Raw genomic sequence first — 27,690 nt, 5'->3', positions numbered from 1 at the left:
ATGTAGTGGCACTTCAGTATTATAGTCTTTGCAATTCTTTTATCTTATTAAAAAAATCTACAAGATGTACACGCAAAATTGGTACAACAACCATCCATCCATCCCATATCTGAGCCGCTTATCCTCACGAGGGTTACGGGAGTGCTGGAGCCAATCCCAGCTGTCAACAGGTCGGAGGCAGGGTATACCCTGAACTGGTTGCCAGCCACTCGCTGGGCACATAGAGACAAACAACCGCACTCACAATCACACCTAGGGGCAGTTTAGAGTGTCCAATTAATGTTGCATGTTTTTGGGAAGTGGGAGGAAACCGGAGTGCCCAGAGAAACCTATGCAGGGGTGGAGAACATGCTAGCTCCACACAGGGAGGGATGGAATTTGCACCCCGGCCCTCAGTACTGTGAGGCCAACTCTCTACAGGTGCTCCACCGCGCCCCCATAGGTTTAAACAAACACACAGCAGTAGCTTCTTGTTTCATGGCTCAATAAGAAAAAAACAATTGTAAAGCGAATACAAAGTTAAAATAAGACCATAAAAATGCTGCTTTTTGGATGCCATCAAAAAAGACGGCACACGAGTCCCAAACAAATACACAGAGTCCAGTACCAAACAATAGAGGGCGCCATTGCAATTGCTCCAATCTCGAGTCTCGTCTATAACCAAATTTCAATGTCTTCGCCCTCATCGTGATGGCATTCATGGTCTTTCTAACAATTATGGTATTCATTCATGTATTATCCAAAGAAAAACAAAAAGAAAAACGAAAAAAATTACATTAACAAACATTGGTAGAAAACCACCCCTCAAGTAGGCCAATATTTGGTACAATCCATCACTTACCAAAAGGCTTGAGTATCTGCACCAACACTGTAACACTTGATTTCATTAAATGTCTTCTGCTGTGTGTAGTCCGCCTTAACACAATATGATCAGAGCAGTCAGTTTCCTTTTTTTCCAGTTTTCTTTCTGAAATACAGTAACAACAGCTGCTTGTGTGCTTGTGTAAGGACATTTGCTGTTGTCTTCAACAGGGTTGGGGAATTTGAAGAAGAATCAAATAGCAATGAGAAAATAATATATTCACCCAAAAAAACACATCCACCCATTTTCTGTCTTCATTAAATTCCCGTTACCTGACGTCTGGCGGAAAAAAAAACGGCAGTTCATTTATAATTTAAATAAATCAAAATGGAAAAGATAGATTAGGAAGGGCATCCGTCGTAAAAACTGTTCCAAACAAATATGAGGGTTCATCTGAGATGTCACACTGTGGCGACCCCTAACGGGACAAGCCGAAAGAAACTTAGTAGTATCTGTCTATAAAACAAATTAATGAATCAAAATAGAAAAGCTAGATTAGTTTCTGTCTATAAAAAAATTAGGAAATGGTGTTTAGAATTTAAATGTAAATGTGGGACTTAAATAATATAAATAACTAATTAGATGCTTTGTTATGAAATAATCTCAATTGCATTTTAATTGAAAATATTTGTTCTCTAATGTAACATTTAAATGGCATTTAGAGGTCAACCCTATCAAATATTATACACAGATGGATGAAAAAAAGAAAAATTAATTTAATTGTGAAAAGAAAAAGGCGCTTTCATAACCCTGGCCAGAATTAAATAGACCTAAAATTAATTTGACATTTTAGGAACAGTACAGTTGTTATTAGCTTTAAAATGATGTCTGTGTGGCATTTGAAATGTTGGATCACATGTCACTGCTTATATGTTGCACATTTTGCCAGGAAATTTCCCATCAGTCCCAGCTGATTAAACCAATTCCTCCATTTTAGTAATTGTGAATCAAACGTGTTACTTTTTTAACTACTGGGATTATTTTGTATATAATTAACTGTGTTCTAGTCCCACCCCAATTTAAGAGATTGGGATTAATATCTCAAATCTGATTGGGATTGGGAATAGCCTTTTAGGAGAGGACGACAGTGTAATGGTTCACTTGCCTGGCCACTCATGATGGAGAATCTCTGTATGTCTGTATATATATATATAATATATATATATATATATATATGTGCTTGTGATTGAGTGGTGACCAGTCCATTCCTTTGCCGTTCACTCCAAATCGTCAGGAATAGGCTACAGCTCCCCTGAAGCGGGTAAGCGGTAAAGAAGATGGATAAATGTTTTCTTTTGAGAAATTTAAGACTGAAAATGTACAATGAAAATGATGAAAGCACAACCTCGTACAGAAAGCAGCCAGTGAGAAGTGTTCATTTTCCAGTGAGGAGACTTGTTGGAAATAACCTTCTCCTTGGGAAAGCTTTCAGTGAAGGTGACTTCTGAAGGTGGCACCAGCTTCCTTAAAAGTCCCTCAATGCGACTACTCCTCAGGCCAAAATTTAAAGTGCAGCTGAGATAAATTAAAGCTGCACCTGGTAGGACCACGATTTTAGTGGATGTCAGACAGCAATAGTTTTGTTGCAGGTTCAGATGCTATTTGCTTGATGAAGAAAAACGAAGAGCATCTGACTTAACATGAACCGAAGTTCTTGTACTTCAGGATCTCTTCAAGCTTTAAATGAAAAGCTAAAGGCCATATGGACACAGGCTTGAAGGTGCCAAACCTCAATGGGTTTTTGTAATTTAGTTTTGGGAAGGATCTGTGCTTTTTCACACATCAGATGCGAACTGTTGCCGCAGTGGGAGCAGTGAGGGGCACTTGAGAGCCACAGTCATAGTCAAGTTCGGCCATCCGGGAGCGGCTCATCATCCGACTGTGGGAGTATGCGCGGCGGTCTGTTTGCTTGTCCCTGAAACTTCGGATGTAGCTCTGCTGACAGACATATCACAGTGAAGTGAGGACACAACAGAGCCACGTTAGAAAAACAGACAAAAAGACACAATAATCATCTCTCATTTAAGGTTCTGGAATGCCCTTGCAATAGAGTCCGTGAAGTAGTGACCATATATTGTTTTTTTTTTTAAAAAAAGCTGCCAGAACCGATCCAAACTCCTGGGAATTTTACCCACACTCCTATAAACCATTATTATACCCTGACAAACAGTTTTGATATACTCTTATATACCTTTTCAACTCTTAAACATATAGTAATTTGCAGTAGTACTGTACACTATGTATATTTTATTCCTTTTAATGTGTTTAAAAATATACATTTTTAATTTTCTCAATATTTTTTTCATTTTTACAGTTTCAATATCTTAGGTAAGGAATTGTTTATTTTACCACCCCAAAAATTGCAGTATGCACTCAAAATCCCGCAATATGGTAAATTATGTTAAGAACATGAAAAAAAATCAGCACTGTATTGAATCCACAATAGATAGCTATAATGAGGGAACATGAAATTCAGAAAAAGCTTTCGATCAAGGCCAAACATCCATGTGATTATGACTGCTGTCTTTCCTGTAACTTTCACTATTGGCGACCTAACAATAGCTCTCAGTAAAGCACAGAATACCAAACCAATGGTGAACTGTTTAAAAGTGAAAAAATATTTAAGAAAAAATCTGATAAATCGACTTAAAAAAATTGGGTAATGCAAAATTTCTGTCTTGAAGATTTGCCAGAAACCCCAAATATATAACAAATAAATATCCACCCGAAAACATTCTGTTCACATGGAGTGGCCAAGTGATAAACATTGCCAAAAACGACAGAGGGGTGTCTATAACTGATTTTTAAGAAAGTGTTAGGTGTGTAAATACAAAAATCCCTCTCTACTTCGTGCATTACCTATCACGGATTCAGTGCATCGCGGATCCCCCCACCCCACCAAAAAAAAAAAAAAAAAGCCAGATTCCTACATACTAATGAGCCATCCCCCAGCATGACATGGACTAATGAAGCAAAAAAAAAAAAAAAAAAGAAAGAAATTTTTAAAAATAATACAAAAAAACAAAACAAATCAAAACAAAACAAAATGCTAGCATACATTAGTACAGTACTGTAACGGGTAGCTGCATTGATAGTGTAGAGTGTGACATCCCCACCAATGCGACAAGGACCTATGAAGCAAAAAAAAAAAAAAAACGCCATTTACCCCTACTTAGCCGTTTTTCACTTTTCGCGGTGGGTCAAGTACCAATTAACTGCGAAAAAGGAGGGATTACTGGATAACAATAATGAGTAAACTGTATCTGATAGCTTGTGTTTACCAAGCTAATTCCCAATATGCCAATTTTTAATGTAGCATTTAACAGTCTCAAATTATGTATACCAATTTTACACAGCACACTCAGTACCAAGGCAAAACAGTTTCAGTATCAAAGTCCGTTCCTCATAAATGAGAGCAAAATGGATGTTAGAACTAAAAAAAAAAGTGCAGTGGGGATTATTATTTGATTATTTATTAATAATTAATAGGAGAATTGATTCTAAAAAGATTCAATAATGATAGCCCTACACTTAACAAATGACTTTTACCAGATGTCATGGTTCAGTCACAGACTTTTCCCGAATGTTTTATTCTTCTTTCACATAAATGTAGGAAAGAAATCTTGTTAGAATATACAAAATAGGAGCTCAGCACCCGAAACCCCTGATCCTAAAATAGCCCCACTGTGTAGGTTTTTTTCTTTAAAGTCAAAACAATATTGCTTACATTCAATGATAAGATGAAAAAAAAATGGTTTAAAAAAATTGAATTAAAATAATGCTTTCTTTGTTGGGTTTTGAGTTATGTTGGGTTTGTGCCTTTTTTTTCCTTCTCTGACACAGAGCCTTTGAGAATTCAATTTTGGCTGCCTTGCAACATCATGGAACAAACAACAACTACTTTACATCTACCCATTCATCTATCATCTGAGCCACATATCCTCACAAGGGTTGCGGGAGTGCTGGAGCCTATCCCAGCTATCTTTGGACAGGAGGCGGGGCACAACCCTGAACTGATTGCCCACCAATCGTAGGGTGCATAGAAACAACTGGTGGTAGTCCCAATCATACTTAAGGGCAATTTAGGACTTTTAGCACTTTACATCACTTTTCTAAAAGGGTAACCCCCCTCCCCCCATTTTTCTTGTTAAAAGATAAGCTATATCTTTGCTAATAACGAGGCTTTTTTTTTTTTTTTTTTACCGGCGAGAGCACATCTCCTTCAAAGCGATTTTTGGGGTTGGGCTTGCGATGAAAGCCTGGCTCCGTGTGAGGGGGAGGGACTTTTGGGGTCTGTGTGCTTCGGGCTGGGTGATGGGGGTGAGACGTCCCCGGGTGGTGGTACTGTTGGTGGGGATGGCCGTTGGCCTTCTCTTTTTGGCTGCTCTTCTGTATTTTTTGTCTCTTCTTCTTCTTGTTCTCATTCTCCTTTTTAAGCCTCTCTTCTCGCTGCCGGATGCGCATGAGCTGCACCCTCCTTTGTTGTCGACTCAAAACCACTAGAGAAAAAAAATGCAAGATAATCAGGAAGACGGATGTTATTAATTTCCCGTGGAAGTGGATGTTAAAACAATAACAACACATTTTGAAAGCATTTCATTTTATAGACTGTTAATAATCCCACTATAGACTGTCACAGTTAGGGAAGACAACCGCAAACGGATACTTCTCCTCACAGCAGCTTTCTGCTTAAATAATTCTGAATGTGTGTGTATTGGTGATATTCTCATTTTTCAAAGAAATTCACATGAAAGGGGTCTTGAAACTTTCGTTGCTCCATGATATGATTATTTTGTGTGGTTAAGTTAGCTTCATGTTATATGGAGATGCAATGCTGATGCAAGAACATCAAATCTTCCCCTCTGAACAGCCTGCAAATTATAGCGTGTCACTGTTACTGCGTGTGTTCCTCTTGTCCATTGTTTTGTTTGTCTTTGTGTAAGCGCACGGCTAACGAGGCACCATCTGCCAGAGACTCGCTTAATGAAACCCCCATTTTCTATTCCTCATCTCACCCTCTTCGGACCCCCTGGCCAAATGCCACGTATTGTGTCTGTGTGTGCGCGTCTGTCTTTATGTAGACCGGTGGGAGAGGATCATGTCGACAAGAGACCTCACAAGTATGAAGAAATAAAAGAAAAACTGAAGAGCCAGATGAGCCACTTATGCTCAAACCGATTACTGGTGTGCTGCACGCAATTCAATAGCTGTCTTGTGATTTTCCTCACTAGCCCAGTTGAGCGCCCCGTTTACCCAGTATGCAAAAATTCAACCCCCCACCAAACCCTCCTCACACCTGCTCCCTCTGCGCCATCCCCCCATTCTCCAACAATGACAACATTAAAGGAACCAAATGTAACACTTTTTTAAAATCCTACATAATGTTCTATATCGGCTAGAAAACAAAATGCTCCTTTAAAAATGAATAATATGTTCACTGTAGGTATGATTCTTGCTGCCAAACACTTACAAAAGTTCCTCCACTTCCTGAGCTTTTCTTCGTTGTCATGGAGCATGCACATACATCCACTGCATACAACAGTTTGAGTTGACCATTTGGATAAACAAAACATCTATTAAGAAAAAAATAAATAAAAGAAAAAAAAAACCCAATTTTTTATTGACCTTGTTGGAGACGTATTCATTTTAAATTTTATCAGAGCTCAGTATTTATTTTCATTGTCAGACTCTGCTCTTGAGTGCAAGCAGCCCCAAGCCCCCCTTAGCGCCACCTTTGGTCGTCATAGTAACACAAAGCCTTACTTGGCTGTTTTTCTTTTTAACCATCCCTGCACAAAGTGGAATCCACTTAAGTTGTTTTTTTTTTCAAAATGTTGATGTATCACGTCTTTGCTTTCGTTTGCTTATCAGTGTGGAAGGGAATTCTGAGAGGTGGTCCCATTCCTATTAAGGAGTCATGTTTCCCCCAAGAATTTGTTGTGTTGTTTGAAAGCCACAATGTTTCCACATCCATTTCGCTTCCACTTTTCTATTTTTTCAAAAAAAACATGACAAAGCTTGATCCCTCTATCCTCATCCTCTACCTCAGAGCTACTATAGCCAATTGTTAAATCCTGCTTTTGAAGGCCAAGTGTGACATTGTCTTATCTTGTGTGCGCGTTAAATGATGAATGAGCAAGAGACCTTGTGTGTCTGTCACTGCCTGTGAGTGTTGTGTGTTGGCGTAATTGCAGCATGCAATTGTTGGTGCCACCGCGCCATCTGTGTTGTGGTTGCTTTCAGTACAGATAAAAAGCTATTTTCCTGAATAACACAAAAACACACACACATGCACACATGATGTTCCCTTATTATGGTTATGATTTCAAGAGTAATTATAGCGTTCAATGAACTTGCGACAAATGTGTAGCTCGCAGTAACATTTGGGGCGACCCCATGTTGAGACTTAAGATTATTTTTCTTTTATTTCCACGTTCAAGTTTTGGTTTGTAACCACGGAACATAAAACTTCCAGAGAAAATTAAAAAAAGAACAAGAAAACAAGGATCGTACTGTGTTGCTGCATAAATCAGATTTTGTTACATCCTTAGTTATAAATAGTCCATTATTTGATGATTGCTACTTCATTAGCAATTGCCTTTGTATTATGCAGTAAATTTAGCAAAAGCCCTCCAAATGTATTGAAAATGCAAAGTCATTTCTTTTATTTTTAACTGAAAACATTTGAGCTTGACATAAAAAAATTCTGACACTCAACTGAAAAGAATCCAATTGTCGTTAGCTAAGTAACATGTGACTCAAGTGTTTTGTTTTGTTTTGCTGAAGAGGGCCCGTTACCTTGATTATTGGAAAAATAAAGTTTTAAATGATTTTTGGTTTTACCTATGAAGACCATATTTAAACTAGTTTGAAATGTAAGCAACCTGAAAATCAAAGAGGCTGTCTTTGGGCGAAAAAGCAAGCAATTATAAACCATAACAAGATATAAAATCAACTAGAAGCATGAACAAACACACACACGTGTACATACACACACACCGTGGCAATACAACCATTTGGAACATCCTGAAGAAGAAAAAAAACACTACTGTGATAGCTGTTTCTTGTATGTCATACAGTATGGGCGGCCGCACAGGGTCACACATACGTTGTCTAAAGAAAATGACGGGGATTCGTTTTCTACTGGCCTAATGAAATAAAAGTCCTTGCCGTTGAAATTTGTGCACCTTCATTCGATTGCGTGAGTAAATGTCAGTCTCAATAATATAGTGGTTGCGTACTCACCCTCTGTGTGAGAAAAACCCTCTGCTGTGACTTTCCACTGAATAAGCACTCCAAGCAATGCCAGGACAGGCCACACCCCCATGATGACCCACGTGAACCAGCAGACCGGATTCTTGGGCGCCACCTGGATTGATGACAATTACAGTGTTAGTGTTTCGTCAAGTCATTGGCCCAGATGATTAATTTCATGTGATGCACAGACAAATTTTGTGGCTTATAATGTCGGAGGATCTCCCTGGACACATCTTATTAGTGCTTGCACGAACTTTGGTATCCCCACACAGATAATCAGTCAATGTTAATTTTAATACATGATATTATAATGGGACCGCACGGTAGATCAGCTGGTAAAGCGTTGGCCTCACAGTTCTGAGGACCCGGGTTCTATCCTGGCCCCGCCTGTGTGGAGTTTACATCCTCTCCTCGTGCCTGCGTGGGTTTTGTCTGGGCACTTCGGTTTCCTCCCCATCCCAAAAACATGCAGCATTAATTGGACACTCTAAATTGCCCCTAGATGTGATTGTGGGTGCGGCTGTTGTCTGTCTCCCTGTGCCCTGCGATTGGCTGGAGACCAGTTCAGGGTGTACCCAGCCTACTGCCCAATGACACCTGGGATAGGCTCCAGCTCTACCCGCGACCCTCGTGAGGATAAGCGGCTAAGCAAATGGATGGATGGATGTTATAATGTACAGCGTATCATTATTTTGGCTTTCTTTTGCTTCATTGCCACTTAACAAAAGCATTTTTCTTCACTCAAGCTGATTTGTATTCACCGCTAGTAAATTACACTTTCATACAGTATGAGTAACACGCTATGGAAACCCTATTTCGCAGTACTTCTTAAGCATTTAATTGTAATGATGCAAATTGAGCTCACGAGAAAGATTAATATGTCTAAATCAAATAGTACAGACACTTGCTGATGAATTAAACCAAACAAGCAATGTACAGAGTTGAAGAACAGCTGTTGTACTTACAGTAAATCTGTTTGTGAAATTTATTGTCAATAAGGAGGTTGTAGCATCGGCAGGCGTTAGCAATGGCCCGGAGAAAGCTTTAAAGAAACACTACTGCTTACATAGACTAGGGGGGGGTGGCTCAAAGGATATTCCTGGACATAGTGCACTCGGACTGGCCAGTAAAAAACTGGATGATTCATGACGGGAAGCCTGTATGACCCCCTCGGACTGCTGCAGTATTCCTAAGCACAGCAAATGTGTCTCGCTGCATCTCCAGCAAAGAAATGAAACGCTCGACTGCACATTCCCAGTGAGTCATCAAGCAGTGTATTGTGCATACGACCATGCACCATGTGAGCGGTTGATAAACCCTTATTTTCCAAATCGTTCTCTCTGGTTTGATATCTGCTCATTGCTTGATGGAATTGAAAATGTAGTTTGCAGAGCCGCATGACTCCAATCTCAATCTGGGTGTAATCTTTAGTTCTCAGCCAAGCTATTTACTCCCAACCTAGAAAGAACACATTGTATTTCTGTCTGTGTGTGCAATTAAAAGTTCCTCCAGTAACAAAAAAAAAACCCAACAGCAAGCACCTTGAGTCTCTCGTAGACGTAGTGCACCATTGCAAACAGCTCTACGAAGTAATCCACTGTGATTGTGATGACGGCCGAACCAAAAGTTGCAGTGGAGAAGGTTACAAAGCAACGCTGCCACTGGAGAGTTAGGACAGCAAACAGAGTCCCAGAACCAAGAAGGATTCCCAGAGGAACCCACACTGTCCTTGGGTGGTAAAATTCCTCCATCACCTAAAACACAGGAAAAGGTAAGTTCAGAGATTTGATTCCTGCACTGTACCATACGTTACTCATGAAAAAAAAATGTTTAAACTCTTCACATATGTGTACAAATATTTGAATACAACTTGCATGTACAATGAAACCTTCTGAGTCATATGTCTCAAATGTTGTAATTTATTTTTGGGAAAAATGTCTCAAAAAACAAAATACTGTAGTACAGACCATCATCAGCAACTCTTGTGTGAGTTCAGCTTCATTTACATCTAAGTAGTGAACCAAAAAGTATCTTTTTATCTTCAATATAAATAAAATTTCCAAACATGTGACAACATGTGTTATGATACCAGTTTTAAAAGCCATGTTTTCTGAAAACACCACACTCCACATCATCATGCGTTTGAATGTGAGTGGTTAGGAAAACAACCACATTTTATTTTAGAGGTTGCCCACACCTTTTGAACCACATTTTTTAAGTTTTTTCATATTTACTTCTCCTCTCAAAAAGACAAATATAAATGATAATCAAGTTGAACAGGTAAGAAGTCAAGAGTTTTTATACCCACTGTAGATATATTCTTTCTGGTTTTCATCAAGAGGAAAAGAGTCAATGGTTAAGCAATGCGCTGGGGTGGGGGATACGGTGGTGGTGGCGGGTTTTTTTGAAAGCTGTGGTTCTCATGCTGTTGAGCTAAACCGAGGGCACATAAGTTTAATGTAGGAGACGGATCGGAGAGAGCGAAAGGGAAAAGCGATATGAAAATAGTTGGGCAGGTACTTACGAAAAACATTGCGAAAGAGTTCAAATTTAATTTTGTACATAACTGGGGTTCGTGGACTTGCAGCAAAATTTTGATATTATGGTGTTGGTGAGGTGTTCTGGTTATCGCACTGGCTACAGATATTTGACACATTTTTTTTCCTCCGCTTTTTTCAATATTTTGTGACACTGACACAGAAGGGGAAGGAAAGTGTGATGATAACCATGCATCCAAAAATCAAATGCAGAATTAGAATGTGACATTAAAAAGCACAAAAAAGTTAATACAAACAACCACAACCAATGAAATTCCACTCAGCGTAAAAAAACCCAAAAACCTTTCTATTCTTTTTCCATTACGAGTCAAACAGGCCGCTTCACTTCAAAGGGTGATCAATTGTACTTTCTTATTTCACTTTTACAAACAGATTTAATTTCATTTTACAGTTCTTATCATGGTGACAGATTTAATATGCTGCAGTGCCTTGAGATTTGACTGACCCAAATTACACATTTTTCTCAAGCTGTCGTTCAGTTGATATTTTGCTTTGATTTCCCACCAAAAATGCAGTATGCGGTTTAGAGGCAGTGAACTCAACTTTCTTCACAACAAGAAGTTTGACAAATTCTTTAACCTCTTTAATGCCACTCCCAGTTTAATTCAAAATTAAGGAAAAATAACTCCACAATGTGAATGTAAAATAATTGTAACATACTGTAGCTTTCCCATTAGTCCACTTAGCTTAATGCTAATAGACAATGACAAATGCCATAGACGTGCTAAAGGACAGCACAAAAGGTGCATCAACACAAAGAAGACAGGCAATATAGCATTACTCATAGGCATACAGTTTTTTATCCTCTTCAAAATACAACTACAATTACTGCATCTTATTGAGTTTCAGTCTTTGTCTGCCTCTGCATGGCTGTATTAAATGGCTCCCCAGCAGGCAAGTGGTGCACATAAAAATCAACTGCATTGAATGAATCTTTATGCACAAACTGATTAATTCTTTACATTCTATTTAATCATGTTGTTAATAAATGACTTTTTAAAATGTAAACAATATTGAATGCTCCCTTTCTGATTAAAAAACATTTTTTGAAGCGGGGGGGGGGGGGGGGGGGGCGCAGCAACAGATTCATGAAATTTCCATTCATTTCAAAGGAGAGGATACACATGTTTTGAGTTATGGGCATGGTCTCGGAACCAATTAAACTTGTAGTTTAAGGTACCACTGTACATATTATTGTCAACTTCTCTTTAAACTTCCATGAGAGTGAGAAATCTAAAATTGCACTGTAAAGTTAATAGTAGGGATGGGACAAACTATTTGGGAATTAGAACTTGGAAGTCAAACAGCAGTGACTGATTGTGTTCACTTTCATACTTGTTAACTTTTCAATCTGATGTGTGTCCTCACCACCAATGAAGCCACTCCAACCAACAGGCCCAGCAGCAGGCCCACCATGAACAGCCCGACACTGCGGACCAGCATTGTCACAAGGCCGCACAAAGTCCCAATCCCGAGGCCGATGCCCACCGACGCCTCAATGCTGAGCTGAGTGTCCATGACCCGCTCCTTGTAGCACAGCATGAAGATGACCACCGACCCAAACATGAGGCCTGTGAGGAACAGGACGGCCTTGAAGCATCTGTAGCCTGTCGGAGGTAGGAAGCACACTCAGATATGAGATACACACTAGCATGGTGACAAACTTGCAAAATGAATACTGATGTACGGTAATATAATTTTTGAAATCCACAAAGTTACTGCAATGGTTATCATTGACCATAGGTAGCTCCGACATCTTTTCATTAGATTCCAAAAGGAGTCCTGTATTGAAGTGCATGTTCAACAAAAAGTCATTTCTCTAAAAGATACATACTGTAGACTGTATGGGTGGCATAACCAGAATGTTTTTTTCCCCCCCAATTGTGCTAACTACAAAAGAGCTCTGAGGAAGTTCAACTTTATTCCCCAAAATACCCCGGATTCAGTGAGGGTGGGTTTTAGTTGCAGAACAGGTAGCTTCCAAGAATTTACCTTCCTGGTAAGTGCATGGCTGAGTGATGTGACCACTTTGCTCACCAGCAACTTAGTTTGTGAAGCAAACAAATGTTCATTTTAGTTTCACTGTCAATTAAAGCAGTGTCTTGAAGTAGTTTACCTCTCAAACATCTTGAACGATTTGTTGTGGTTCTGCTCAATTTCTTTCTATTAGACCTTTAATGTTGCTAAAAGCAGTAGGATGTGGTGTTTGTGCAACAGCAATGATTCAGAGCTTTTTTGGATTTTTTTCCACTTTTTCTAGTAAATAAAACAAGCAGACTACATGACAGGTCCTTTGTTCTTTGTGGAGTTTTTGCTCAGAGCTTTGTTTGAACTAATTGGACACCTATTAGAAATGACTGGTGAGGCCTTCACATGTTGTTTTTAAAACCAACAGCCTCTGATTAGAATATGCTGGAAAATCAGATACAATTCTATTTATGTACAAATATGCGAATCATCATATGATAATAAAAGGTCATGCGCATTTATTACCCATCAGGCAAGCTGTTGCCCTTCTAATTTCCATTTCCTTTGTCTCCTTGCGTGGCATCTTTAGTATTTCTTGGCTTTGGGTCTTTGTACGTCCCACTGCATCATTTTAATGTGCTATATTGTCATAAAAGCGATTACAGCTTTTGTGCTTGATCCTATTAAGATGCCACTGTTTGTACTTTCTTCACCTCATGCCTTTCTCTGTGTGGCTGGACTGAAGGGTACTTTTTTGTGGTATTTTTGTAACCAGGATTTGCACTGCTGAAAAGTACTCGTTCCCAGACCAAAGATCAAGCTCGTCTTTTGCAGCGTGTTTAATTGATGAAATCCTTTTAGGTTTCCTTATCCATTGTATTCCTTTCACAGAACATAAATTAACTTTACAACAGAGGCTATTTAAAATCTATATTTTAAAAAAAATATTGTGACATGTACAAATACAGTAAACCCTGGCTTTTCTCGCCTTCAACCAGCCCTACATTGTTTGCTTTCCCGCCTCTTCCTTTCATTGTCCCCTCACCTTTACTTAATACCCCTCGAGCAATCAAGCCTCTCCATCCCATCTGTTCTTGTCATCTTATGCCCATTTTATTTCTCCTGCTTTGTTCTGGCCTTTTGTCTCTCCACAGCATCTCTGCTCGAACTTTCTTGAGCTGAATTTACTCACTGATTGATTCAATTACATGGCTTCTGTCCCTGTCCACAACACGTGATGATGTTTGAAGGCTACTGCATAATGAGACACAAGATCTGACATGCTTCTTTTTTTAATGTAGGTAATACTCTTCTGAAGGGTTGGGAGATGTGAATATTTTGGTTATTCATCTGCAGTATGAATGTGGGCCAACATATGACCTCAACAGGAATGAGGAATTTCAAACTGGTTGACTTTTTTTACACCCACATTTCAGCCAGTTCAATGAGCTTTGCTGATTATCTTTACATTCAACATTCAAAACAAAATTTAAAAAAAATAACATTCAGACAAACTGGACATAACACAATGACTACCATTGAGTTGAGGATATTTTGTTACTTTTTGGTGGATGATTATTTGAACAAAAGCATCTGAATCTAAAAAAAAATACCTCAACATCTAATAAAACAAATCCCATCCTTTGTCAATAATGCATATTAATAATTTGGCTTTGGGGTTAGTTTAGGTTTGTTTTCAGGGTTAGGGTTAAGGGTTAGACTTGTTATCCCCGATCCTGTGAGCACAACCTTATTACAAACAGCTAACCCGTGTGTCACGAACCAAAGAAGCAATAGATGATTCCAAAGACGCAGCTCATGGAGCAGACCACAGATGGCACAATGTCATATTGCCGTTCTATCTCCTGGTCACATTTCAGCCCCAGCTCAGCCAGACCCAGCAGTCGGCTGGTTGAGGCCATGTTGACAGATGTGAGCGGAGCCAGGATTGACAGCGGGAGGACTCTGCAGGTCAGGGATGGAGAGGTTTTTTGGGGCCGAGGGGAGTTCGAGATTAGTGGCCCTCACCCATTGAGATGCTCGAAACTGCAAAACAGCAGGAGGAGAAAAAGAGGTAGATTATTGACCACAGCTGGAGAGCAGATTTTGTCGTAAACAGACTTTGATTTTGACAACGACAACGTCTTAGCTCTGCAACAACATTCCGAGGTAAAATAAAAATCCATCCATCCATTATCTGATCCACTCATCCTCACGAAGGTTGCAGGAGTCTTCTTCTTCTTTTTCTTTTGGCTTGTCCTGTTAGGGGTCACTGTCATCGGGCATGTGGCGTACACCCTGAACTGGTTGCCAGCCAATCACAGGTCACATGGAGACAACCAACAGTCGCACTCACAATCATAGCTAGGGGCCATTTCAAGTCTCCAATTAATGTATGTGTTGGGGATGTGTGAGGAAACCAGAGTGACCGGAGAAAACCCATGCAGGTACGGGAGAACATGCAAACTCCACATAGGCGGGGCCGGGATTTGAACCCCGGTTCTCAGAACTGTGAGGCCAATGGCGTCACCCTGCCTCCAAAAAATAAAGATGAAAATGATGTACTAGATACAAATATCTATGTCAATCTATCTATGCCATTGATGTATTGGGACAAACACTGCACTTAGATTAACTTCCATTAAATGGCACTCAGTGCAATGTACCTGTGTATCCACCTGTTGATTTTTCATTAAACCGCCCCATATTTCATGTTAAGTCAGTTTACAAACACTATGTGATACATACTGTTATAATTAAAATACTCTTGACTGCTCTTTCTGGTGGGGGTGGGGGGCGGGGGTTTCATGAAATCGCCATTCATTTCAAAGAGGAAAGATACACGTTTTGAGTTATGCGCAATGGTCACAGAACCAATTAAACTTCTCTTTAAACTTCCATGAGAGTGAGGAATGTAAAATAGCGCTGTAGAGGTAATTGTAGGGATAGGACAAACTATGTGGGAATGAGAACTTAGAAGTCAAGCAGTATTAACTGCTTGTGTTCAGCTTTTGGGGTTCCACCATACTTGTTAACTTTTCAACCTGACGTGTGCCCTCACCAACATGAGGAGGTGATAAATTGAAATGATAATAAATATTCTCAATCTTCAAACTTTTGTGACTTTTTATTTGATGTGGAGTTCTTGGAGTTTTTTCTAATGTACAATGGAATGAAGGTTGCCGGTCCACAGCTGCGTGTTAACAGTCTGATGAATTTCAATGGAGGCAAAGGAGGGGAAAATTGCTTCGGTGCGATTGGCGGTCATTTCAGCCCAAACTTCCACGGCGCAAGTTATTCAGACTATTCAGCAACACACCCACGGCTTCTGAAAGCTGAAAGACCCTTTCAATTATTGAACATGTTCTAGCCTGATTTCATAGATTATTTTTTTAATTCATTCAAATTGGGCAGGAGTGTTAACAAAATGTTCTCTCTAGTGTGTCAGATTTACAAGACATTTTGTTTGGCCACTTTAATTTCAGGCTAAGTCAGTGAGTGAAACAAGATGAAACCTGGGATTGCACCAAAGACCCAGGCTCTCAAGTCCAATATTTGTCATGAACCATCGGAACGGGGTAGGACCCAAATGTAGGAGTACACGGGAGACGCAGAGGTAATTTGGGAAAAACGTCTATTCCACAGTCGGGGATCGGGCAGGCAGTCAGGTGCAGCAGCAGTTGTCAGGACCTCGGGCATAGAGAGCAGGTCAGCGGGCAGGCAGGAGTCGGTACACGAGAGATCGATCAAGGAAGGCAGAAGTGTCAAAGGAGTCAGGCTTACGGGGTCGGTTGGAAAATAGGCGGAGGTCGGTACACACGGGAAAACGATCAGAGACACGGGAGTGCTGGAACGGGGCATGAACCGCAACGATTTAGCGCTGGACCAGTCGTCCTCATGGTCCTATATACACCGGGGCCAATCAGCCAGCATGAGGCGCTGGTGTGTGCCTCCTAATCAGCGCGACCGCGCAGACACCCGCGCAGCCATGGCTGAACCGGCAGGATCATGACAATATTCTCACAACTGAATATAAATGTTATCAAATAATGTTAAAGCAAAGCACCCTTCATATTTGTGCACTGCTGGCTGAGAACTCATTCAAATTTGTCCATTTTCAAGTTCCTGCAAGTTCTTATTTGCATATTCCAAACTCAAATTGATTCCAGCATTTATATAATGTTACAGCATAGTTATAAAATGTAAAGTTAAAAAAAGTTTAGATCACTTCAACACGGTGGCACAGTTGTAAAGCATTGGCCTCACAGTTCTGAGGATCCGGGTGCATGTTCTCCCCCTGTCTGCGTGGGTTTTCTCTGGGTACTCTGGTTTCCTCACACATTTCATCCCCCCCCCCCAAAAAAAAAAATGCATGAATTCAATACTCTAAATAGCCCTGAGGTGTGATTGTGTATGCGACTCTTGTCTGCCTCTGTCTGACCTGCGATTGGCTGGCAACTAGTTCAGGGTCTACCCTGCCTCCTGCCCATTGACAGCTGGGATAGGCTCCAGCACTCCCACAACCCATGTGAGGATAACAGGCTACAAAAAGGGACGGATGGATGGATAACTTTTGCTGCTTTTCAAGCTCAAATAGTAGGTGTACCTGCCATCACCCACTGTGCGATAAATATGGCATTAACAACATGATCATAGGTTAAAATGAAGAACATTAATGTAACTGTGTTAACAACGTCTCTTGTGGGCGGTTTGCGCATGACTCAGAGCGCGAGCCGATTAGCATTAATACAGAGTTGGCAGAGGCAGTAGCTCAGGCTGTAAGACCGTTGGCTTGGTTTAAAGCTCACTATGGATTGGCTGGATCAGAAGCAGTAGATGCTGGTTTCCTTCTAAAGGTACCCTTGAGCAAAGCAAAATCACCTGAATGTCGTACAGTTGACACAGTGGCCTTTTGTGTCTTACACATTATCTCAACACCGTTTTTCATGTCATCCATTAATATACATGTAACATAATGGCAGATTAAACAATAGAAAGAAGATAATCAATTTATCAATGTATGTAATCAAAGAACCTGAAGAAAAATAAAAACAAAGGAGGATGCATGTGACTATATTTGTTTGTCTACTATGACTACTAGTCCAGATCTGAGAAGCTTTGTTTCACATTCCTCTACAATATTTCCACATAAGTCTTGAGAGAAATTTAATGAGGTCTAACCTCTTCTAAACCGTGCACTAAGGTGAAGCTCAATGTGCTATGGACTCACCTGATTGCTGTGGAATGTGGTACAGTTGACAGTGGCCTTTTGTGTCTGACACATTATCTGAACACCGTTGTTCATGTTATCCATTAATATACATGTAACATAATGGCAGATTAAACAATAGAAGGAAGATCATCAATTTATCAATGTATGTAATCATTGAACCTGAAGAAAAATAAAAACAAAGGAGGATGCATGTGACTATATTGTTTGTAGATGGGCTGTACTTTTATGGATTCAACTAAGATTTTTAGGCTGCTGCTGATGTACCTTTGTGTCTCACTTACAGGAAAATAGAGTAAACCTAATGAATGTAAGTGCTACACAAGCGATGGATGAAAGGTTTCTGGGTCATGAGCTATCATCTTTAAAATAACAATTTTGGATGATTTGACCTTTAGATATTTTTTTGGTGGTGCATTCTCTGAAACACAAGATAAAGAATACATTATGAGGGCTAATGATCACAGATGTAATAAATACAGTAAGAAAAAAATCTGTCACACTTATAAATTCTCTTACACTGAGATCAATGATAAGAGGAGATGAAAGTTATTTAAGGTCACCAAAAGTCTCTAAAAGATCTGTACCTCTGTTAAGATGAAGACATATTTTAATTTCTGTTAGAGTGACTGTATCAAGCAGTCTAAAGCATGGCTGTGAGGAAAAGAGCTTCACACTACTTTGCCTGACCTTTTGCACAGATTCTCACCAGTGTGACAACAGACGTGGTTGAGTTCTCTCGGGCAATTATTGACAAATACGCACGCGGTGTTCTTATGAAGACGAAGACACAATTAGAGGAAAGGCTGCGCTTAAGGGCCAGAACCTGGGACCTGATTAAACAACACTTCATTGGATTATGGCACATCCTCACTGTTGCCATAACAACTTGCAGCAATATAAGCACCCTAGTAATGTAAAGGAGGGAAGTGTTCTCTCTAAGGAAACGTGCTCTAAGAAAAGAACCATCCTCGTGTGGTTGCGCTTTGAGGCCCCCGCTAGCAAATAACCCTGACCTCTGACACTTACCATCTAGTCTTTCTTGATAATTTTCCAAAATGTACTGCAACAGACTTAGCCCTATCCTCATTTGTGCTAGAATCAACTGCCCAAAATAAAGCTAAATTTAATACGCAAGGTAAGACCATTTATGACTACTGGTCCAGATCTGAGAAGCTTTGTTTCACATTCCTCTATGATATTTCCACATAACTCTTGATAGAAATTTAATGATGTCTAACCTCTTCTAAACCGTGCAGGAAGGTAAAACTCAATGTGCTATGGACTCAACTATGTACACCTTCAGCTTCCTCAACTCTTTGGAGAGCGGCCAAAATGATCTTAGGATGTGCTTGGCTTTAAAGACATGGGCGGAGACAACGCACCGTCGAGCTAGAGAACACAACTTAATCAAGTCTCAACATTTACATAGACATAGAATTAAGCAGCTACAGTGGCTGGAACGAACTCAAGAAACACACAAGGTTAAAAATAATGAGGTACTGGAATAAAATCAATAATCCAGAAGAAAAACAAAGTATTATCATCATTCACGACAGTGTCAAAACACGACTGGTTTCTGAAGTGGATGAACAGTAATAACACTGCCGAAGCAATATTTTTATGTGAATAACTAGTAAATGGTCTTTTGTTATTGAAAGGTTTCAGATGCAGATAACGAAATGCTTTGGGCCTGATTTCCTTCAGAGGGAACTGGCGGGTTAGACAAGGTGAAAGGAACTGAAATATTACTGTCTACACAAAGGTTTCAGACCTCTGCTCTAAAACAAAAAACAGAACAAAACAAAAATTAGGAAACACCCCTAGAACAGCTGAAATTTGTTTGGGGTGATCGAACTACCATCTAATGAGTTTGAATTTCATCGGTTATTTGTGAACACAACCACATCCCCACTTATAGGAGGTTGGCACACTTGTGACATTACATTATTGCAGTTAGTTATTTTTACTTACAGGACACGGAGAGGACTGAGGAGAGGCGAAAGGAATTCATTGAGATGCGTCGTAGGGCAAAGGTAGGGGTGGCGAAAGCTAAATAAGAGGTGTATGACGACTTGTACACCAGGTCGGATACGAAAGAAGGAGAAAATGAACTCTACAAGTTGGCCAGGCAGAGGGATAGATATGGGAAGGATGTGGAGCAAGCAAAGGTGATTGAGGATAGTGATGGAAATATGCTTACTGGTGCCAGTAGTGTGCTAAGTAGATGGAAAGAGTACTTTGAAAAGTTAATGAATGAAGAAAATGGGAGAGAAGGTAGAGTAGAAGAGGCAAGCGTGAATGACCAGGAAGTGGAAATGATTAGTAAGGGGAAAGTTAGAAAGGCACTGAGAGAATGAAAAATGGAAAGACAGTTGGTCCCGATGACATACCACTGGAGGTATGGAAGCAATTTGGAGATGTGGCTGTGGAGTTGTTCACTCAGTTAATTTATAGAATACTAACGGGAGAGAAGATGCCAGAAGAATGGAGCAAAAGTGTGCTAGTCCCCATTTAGTAAGAACAAAGGCGATGTTCAGAGTTGTGGAAACTATAGAGGAAAAAAAGATGAGCCACACAATGAAGTTATGTGTAAGAGTAGTGGAGGCTAGACTCAGGACAGAAGTAAGTAGGAACAGTATGGTTTCATGTCTAGAAAGAGTAGCACAGATGCATTATTTGCCTTGAGGATTCTCGTGGAAAGGTACAGAGAAGGTCAGAAGGAGCTACATTGTGTCTTTGTGGATCTAGAGAAAGCCTATGACAGGGTACCAAGAGAGGAACTGTGGTACTGCATGCACAAGTCTGGTGTGGCGGAGAAATATGTTAGAATAGTACAGGACATGTATGAGGCCAGCAGAACGGCGGTGCGATGTGCCATAGGTATGTCAAAAGAATTTAAGGTGGAGGTGGGACAGCATCAGGGATCCGCGCTGAGCCCCCTAGTAATGGATAGGCTGAGAGATTAGGTTATACTGGAATCCCCTTGGACCATGATGTTCACAGATGATATTGTGATCTGCAGTGAAAGCAGGGAGCAGGCGAAAGATGGAGGTACGCACTGGAAAGGAGAGGAATGAAGATTGGCCATAGTAAAACAGAATATATGTACGTGAATTAGAGGGGCGGAGGAGGAAAAGTGAAGCTCCGGGGAGAAGAGATAGTGAGGGTGGATTACTTCAAATACTTGGAGTCAAAAATACAGAGCAATGGTGAGTGTGGTAAGGAAGTGAAGAAACGGGTTCAAGTGGGATGGAACAGTTGGCGGAAGGTGTCTGGTGTTCTAGAGACGGTGGCTCTGAAGAAACAACACGAACCAAAACTGGAGGTAGCAGAAATGAAGATGCGAAAGGTTCTCGCTTGGTGTGAACAGGTTGGATAGGATTAGAAATAAGATCATGAGAGGGACAGCCAGAGTTGGGTGTTTTGGAGACAAGGTTAGTGAGAGCAGACTTAGATGGTTTGGACATGTTCAGAGGCGAGAGAGAGAATATTGGTAGAAGGGTGCTGAGGATGGAGCTGCCAGGCAAAAGAACGAGAGGAAGACCAACGAAAACGTTGATGGATGTTGTGAGGGAGAACATGAGGACAGTTGGTGTTAGAGAGGAAGATGGACGAGATGCATAGATCCACGAGAGCTTAGATGGAAAAAGATGACACGCTGTGGCGACCCCTAACGGGACAAGCCGAAAGAAAAACGTTATTTTTACTTACAAAAACGCATTTTTTTTTTTTTTAGTAGTAAAGGCGGAAAAGGTTTTGAAATTATTTATTTGTTAATTGTATCAAGATTGCAAAAACTTGACTTTCGAATAGGGGTGTGTAGACTTTTCATATCCGCAGTACATGGAAACCGTACTGGTTTCATTACAAAAAAAAATTGTTGAAATATCTTTTTTCTGATATTTGCTTCAAAAACGCTGTTGGAATCGAAACTCAGTGAAAGTGATCCACTTTAAAACAAAATCCCTTTTTGGTAAAAAATGATCTCACCTCAACTTACCCTGACTGAGGCTATTGCAGGAAAAGAAATGGAAATGTTCTCTTTATTGCTAAACATAACATCAGGTTAAGGTTTCCTGCTGCTTGCACTTAAGAGCTTTTGTACACACATACTGCAGTGTTACCAACATTTCAAAGGCTGTTTTGAAAGCTTGCTTTTCCTCTCAGCTGGAGGAAACACAAAATTGGAGTGCAGTCTGTTGGACACAAATCAGAGCTGTTTCATTGCTTACATGCTTCTGTTAGGTCAAAAATGTAATCGCAGTCAGTTTGATTTCCCGTTGGCTTAATCAAGTTTGGAACTCAATTTTTTTTTCAAACCAATTCAGTAGACTGACAAAATAGCAATTCTTATCTATTCTTCCATGCACCATTTTGAACTAACTCGATTATATGAAAGCTGTACAGTGTGGCACTGGTTCTCTTACGCTTTTTTAGTTACGTTTACTGGAGTTCGTCTGTTGTAATATACATCTGACATGCATATGAGAAAATATAGCTCCTCTTACAGAAAATGTATTCTTTCATACAGTAAATAAATAATGTGCAAAAAGACAGTGCCATCATTTCACATTTATTCTTTATTAGCATATAGAACTTGTGGGCCTCAAATGCAAATTTCTTACAATCTTGGTTTCATCTTCACTGTTGGGGTGTATATGAGGTTGTATCTGTAGCTAATAAACGAATAATTAAAATTTAATGTAGCCTTGAGCTTTCTGTTTTAATGCAATTTGCATCATGCTATGTGGTTATGGAAATAAATATGTGCCACCAGGATTTGAATTAAAAATGCCACTGAAAATTTCATGTTGTAAAATTCCCATTGTTATTTCAATGTGATCACATTTTCAATAGCTGTATTTCAGTTTAACTTTTCAATGTTAACAAATTTGCCATATAAATAAATTCCACCTTCAAAATTCAAATGCAATATTTTCAGTCTGCGGTGAATTGCAAACAGCGAATTCAACTGGCTACAATTCGCTGTCTGAAATTCACTGTCTAAATTTATTGTTAAGAAAGCAGGATTACTTCAGGTCTTCATAACACTGAACACTGGATTTAGACGGTGAATTTCAGAGAGCAAATTGTAGCCAGTTGAATCTCAAGAGACTGAAAATATTGCGTTTGAATTTTGGTTGAATTTTTTTAGATGGCAAATTTATTAACATTGAAAAGTTAAACTAAAATACAGCTATTGAAAATGTGATCACTTTGAAATAACAATGTGAATTTTACAACATGACATTTTCAGTGGCATTTTGAATTCAGGTGGCTCGGTGGATTAGCTGGTAAAGCATTGGCCTCACAGTTCTGAGGACACGGGTTCGATCCAGGCCCCGCCCGTGTGCAGTTTGCATGTTCTCCCCATTCCTGCATGGGCTTTCTCCGGGCGTCTCGGTTTCCTCCCACATCCCAAAAACACAACAATAATTGGACATTCTAAATTGCCCCAAGGTGTTATTGCGAGTGCGACTGTTGTCTGTCTTCATGTGCCCTGCGATTGGCTGGCAACCAGTTCAGGTGTACCCCGCCTCCTCCCCGTTGACAGCTGGGATAGGCTCCCCATGACGCTTGTGAGGATAAGCGGCAAATAAAATGGATGGCTTTTTAATTCAAATCCTGGTGGCACATACTGTATTTACTTCCATACATGGTATCCCTGCTAGATTGGTGCTGTAAACATTTCAATTTTGGGGGCTTTATAAAGGTCGGTAGATGTATACTTGGCTGGTGAACGGTTAGCAAAGACAGCTGCAGTTGGTGTTCATTTTTTCATGGAAATGCTGGTATCTAAAAAACGTAAGACATGCCAACAAGTAGTGCAAACACATTGCCTGTTGGTCAATTTTATTTAAAGTTTTTTTGTATTTTAATAGAGTAATAACAAATATGTATGTTATCAAATTCTAAAGCATTACAGTCACTCAACTGAAAGACCAAGACTTCTAATAATTTCCTTTTGAAATATGATAATCCACTCCAAAGTGGCAAGAGCCATTCATCAAAATTGGAGTAGGCTGCATCATGATGGAGATTTAGGTAAACTAAAGTCAAATGACAAAGTTAAACCTACTTAATACCACTAAATTTATTGAAAAGATATTCAGCATGCTTTCTTCATGAGCTCGACGGGGTGCAAGAGACAATGGCTGGCTTGAACAAAGAAAAAATACAGTGCATATTGTGTTTTGGCAAGAAAACCTCACCCCCATGTCAAATTGTCCATGTGTCCGACAGAAGGGCCACAGTGAACGTTTAAATGTAAAAAATATGCTTGAGGAAGTGACAGCTAGGTGAGCAGTAGATGATGTCACGCTCCCTCTGTCAGCGTAATCCAATTGTCTCTTTACTTTTTGAGCTCGAGACAAATGACACAGGCCTTAATGTATATCAGTCTTTCACGTTGAACTGTCAATATGAGATTCTCGAGGCAAAAGAAACCAAAAACAGGACAGCCACTGGGTCAGCCAAGCTTTAGGGTGTTAAGGGTGTTGACAAATACCAATTAATTTTGATTCAGAATATCATCACTCCCCTCAATCTATTCCTCAAGGAGATGAGATCTTTTTTGTTTTGTTCGTTGAGTTGCAAATTCATCATTAGTGGTTCACAGTGCAGGGCATATGTTTTAATGACGTGCGTATTGATCATGCTGAAACCAGCAAGAAACTAATTTCTCAAAGCACATCCAGTTAATAAATCTCAGTGTGGTGTGAACATGACAAACTAGTGGCAGCTAATGGAAACCCAGAAGCCATCTTTCATTATTCACCAGTAATTAAGGTAGGAAGTAAATTTTCTACATAAGGATTGCAACTCAAAGGCGCAAACATATGCACATGACAGATGTCATGATGACAAATAAGATGACAGAGTTCCATCAAGCCCATCTGTCACTGGGGAGATGACTGAGCTTGTCTGTGTAGTTGTGTATATCAACAAAAATAAGTAAGTATACTGCGACCTTATCATCCTCATTAGGCAGGAAGGGAAGATATATTCTTGCAACAGATTAAAATTAAGATAAAAGGAACCTGGTTCCATGTTTTCTGTTAAAAGTGATTGCAACCATGCCTTCTTCAGCATTGTTTTTTAATCCACCCATCCAACTTCCTCACCGCTTATCCTCATTGGGGTCGCGGGTGTGCTGGAGCCTATCCAAATCTGATCTTCAGGCGAGAGGCAATGCACACCCTGAGCTGTTTAACAGCCAATCGCAGGGCACACGTTGATAAACAAGCATTCACACTCACATTCACACTTAGGGGCAATTTAGTTTTCAATCAACCTACAATGCATGTTTTGGATGTAGGCGGAAACCAAAGTATCCAGAGAAAACCCACACAGGCACTGAGAGAACACACAAACTCCACATAGCTGAAGCCAAGGTTTGAACCCCGGGTCTCAGAACTGTGAAGCAGGATGTGCTCATCAGTCAGACATGGTGCCACCTCGTTTCACTTTGTTGCTCTTGATTCAACCATATTTTTAGGGTCCATTTTATCAAAAGAAGAAAAGACAACTTGCTTTACCCATCTACTGCTATGTGGTCATTTGCATCAGCTTGTGGAACTCTTACACTTAGTGTTGACTACAGGAAAGGACAACTTCAGAGGCTATAATATACGGCCTGTAGTGTCACAGTTACGTGCACTGACTTCACACTCTTGCGTTTGCATCCCATAATATATGCCTAAACCTCAGAGCACGCAGACTGGAACGGTCTAAACTTTGGTCATGTGTCTGTTTAGTTCATTAAGTTTAAATGCAGCAAGGTGATTTGTATGGAAGCTACAACACCATTAACTTTCTCCTCACACTCTCTCTGCTGCCCCTTTTTTGTGCTGCAAACCTATTGAGGTTGCGAGTGACCTATGGTACCATCCACCCATCTCGAAGCAGCACATACACCCAAAACACAGTTCAGGCAGCTTGTTATGCATGTGTGTGTGTGTGTGGGGGGGGGGGGGGAATCAACACAATAGTGCAGAATGCTCTCCAGTGACCCTTGGTCAGTTGCAATTTATGAGCAATTTGATAGTATCATATTAGTAATAGATTTAAGTATGTTGGTGATCTCAACAGTGATCCGTCTGTAAAGCCTGGTCATACTGGAGTCAGAAGGCTGAAAGTAAGGAGGTATCAGGGGGCTGAAGAGGCTTTCTGTCAGATTAAAATTCATTTTGATCTTTCAACGTCATCCACTGCCATTGACGGCTGCTTTCAAGCAGTCTTTCTCAGAGAATACTCCACCAAAGTGGTTCATTTGTCTCTGGTTCAAACCAGATATTCTTCTGCCCCTAACATCCCTAATGCACTGATTTTGCACACTCAAAATGCATGAAAGGTACAACGTGCAGTTATGACCACTAAAAATCAGTATTTTGCAACTTTCTTCCTCAAACTGCGGATGTACGGTTGTTAAAATGTGGGAGTGCAAACCCCTGCCAGGTTTAAATGTTACATTTGAAATAAATGAAAAAAAAAAAAAAAACAAGAGTTGAGTATCTGAATAACTTGTTTAATCACTGAGCTCTTGAAATCCTAATACTTTGAACAGGAGGGGGAATTTCTAACTGACCGTTACAAAAGTTAAAAGTAGGAGTAGCAGTAGAGTTAGAAAGGAATATAGGACAACATTCAACCAGTATTTTTTATTCAGAATTTCAAGTGATAATAATTGAATCATCTTTGTCAAAATATAACATGTGCTTTACTATGTTTTATATTGTGTAATGCAGCACTGTACATGTAAAACTTCATCAGATTCAGTTTTCACGTAAACATATTTCATTTAAAGAGCGACTACATATGCTACATTTAATGATTTTGGTAAATATTAATGGTGTCCATTTAGGGTTGCTGTTGCATAAATCTTGCAGTGCATTAGGTGTTGCACTAATAAAATAAAGTACATTACATCCATCCATCCATTTTCTGAGCCGCCTATCCTCACAGGGGTCATGGGAGTGCTGGAGCCTATCCCATCTGTATCTGATTGGAAAGCACCCTGAACTAGTTGCCAGCCAATTGCAGGGTACATACAAATTAAAGGTGTGTCCTGTACGTAAGCTCCGTGAAACGTGTGCATGTGTAAAAGTGTGAGTGGAGGTTCGCTCATTTGAACAGGAACTTGAGTGACAACTGTTTGAGGATGCAGAGGTAAGAATTCTCCGCCACTTGTGGTAGAAGGTTGAGAATTACCTCAAACAGTACGTAATTGTCACCCTGTTCAGGGGTAAATTAGTATAGTCACCCTAGGTGAACCACTGACTCCAACAGGGAAAAACAAATAGCAAAATAGTTGAAACAGAACATTTGGAAAAAAAAAATGAATGCGTAAGGACTAGAAGTTTGTAGAAAGCCAATGTCCTACTAAAATAAAACATCTAAATTTGTGGATAACACAATATGACTTTGCTGGCCAGCTCAACATACACACAAAAAATATATCTATAGTTAACCTGCAGGATAAAATAAGAGAAACACACACACAAAAAAACCCCAAAACAATAACAAAAAATAACTAATAACCATTCACAGTGACAATCACACCGAGGGGCAATTTAGTGTCCAATTAATGCATGTTTTTGGGATGCGGTAGGAAACCAGAGTGCCTAGAGAAAATCCACACAGGCACGGGGAGAACATACAAACTCCACACAGGCGGGTTGAGATTTTAACCCCAGAACTTCAGAACTGTGAGCCCAACGCTCTAACCAGTCACCCCACTGTGGCCCCTCGCAAGGTACCTATGCTATTATTATTGAAATTGACTGATTTTATGTACACTTTTCCGACAATGT

At 40.0% G+C, this 27,690-nt stretch overlaps 1 protein-coding gene across 3 annotated transcripts in view; it reads right to left on the bottom strand.

Annotated features, from left to right (window-relative positions):
- Positions 1-2,046: 2,046 nt before the first annotated feature.
- tmem198a (transmembrane protein 198a) overlaps positions 2,047-27,690 on the bottom strand; it is a 33,986-nt gene continuing 8,342 nt past the window's right edge. For 2 of the 3 annotated variants that reach the window (XM_061841463.1, XM_061841464.1), the window contains exons 2-7: positions 14,429-14,691; positions 12,046-12,284; positions 9,661-9,873; positions 8,108-8,231; positions 5,066-5,361; positions 2,051-2,797 (exon numbers count right to left, since the gene is read on the bottom strand). In XM_061841463.1, coding sequence (XP_061697447.1) covers positions 2,645-2,797; positions 5,066-5,361; positions 8,108-8,231; positions 9,661-9,873; positions 12,046-12,284; positions 14,429-14,567 — 1,164 coding nt within the window. In that variant the 5' untranslated portion in view covers positions 14,568-14,691 and the 3' untranslated portion in view covers positions 2,051-2,644. Of the gene's footprint in view, positions 2,798-5,065; positions 5,362-8,107; positions 8,232-9,660; positions 9,874-12,045; positions 12,285-14,428; positions 14,692-27,690 lie in introns of all 3 variants that reach the window. The other variant, XR_009798106.1, reaches the window with a different exon arrangement.

This window comes from Syngnathoides biaculeatus, chromosome 14, assembly GCF_019802595.1.
Source record: "Syngnathoides biaculeatus isolate LvHL_M chromosome 14, ASM1980259v1, whole genome shotgun sequence".
Lineage (NCBI taxonomy): Eukaryota > Metazoa > Chordata > Actinopteri > Syngnathiformes > Syngnathidae > Syngnathoides > Syngnathoides biaculeatus.
The sequence above is the reverse complement of the archived record's forward strand: the minus strand, read 5'-3'. Positions and strand labels throughout refer to the sequence as shown.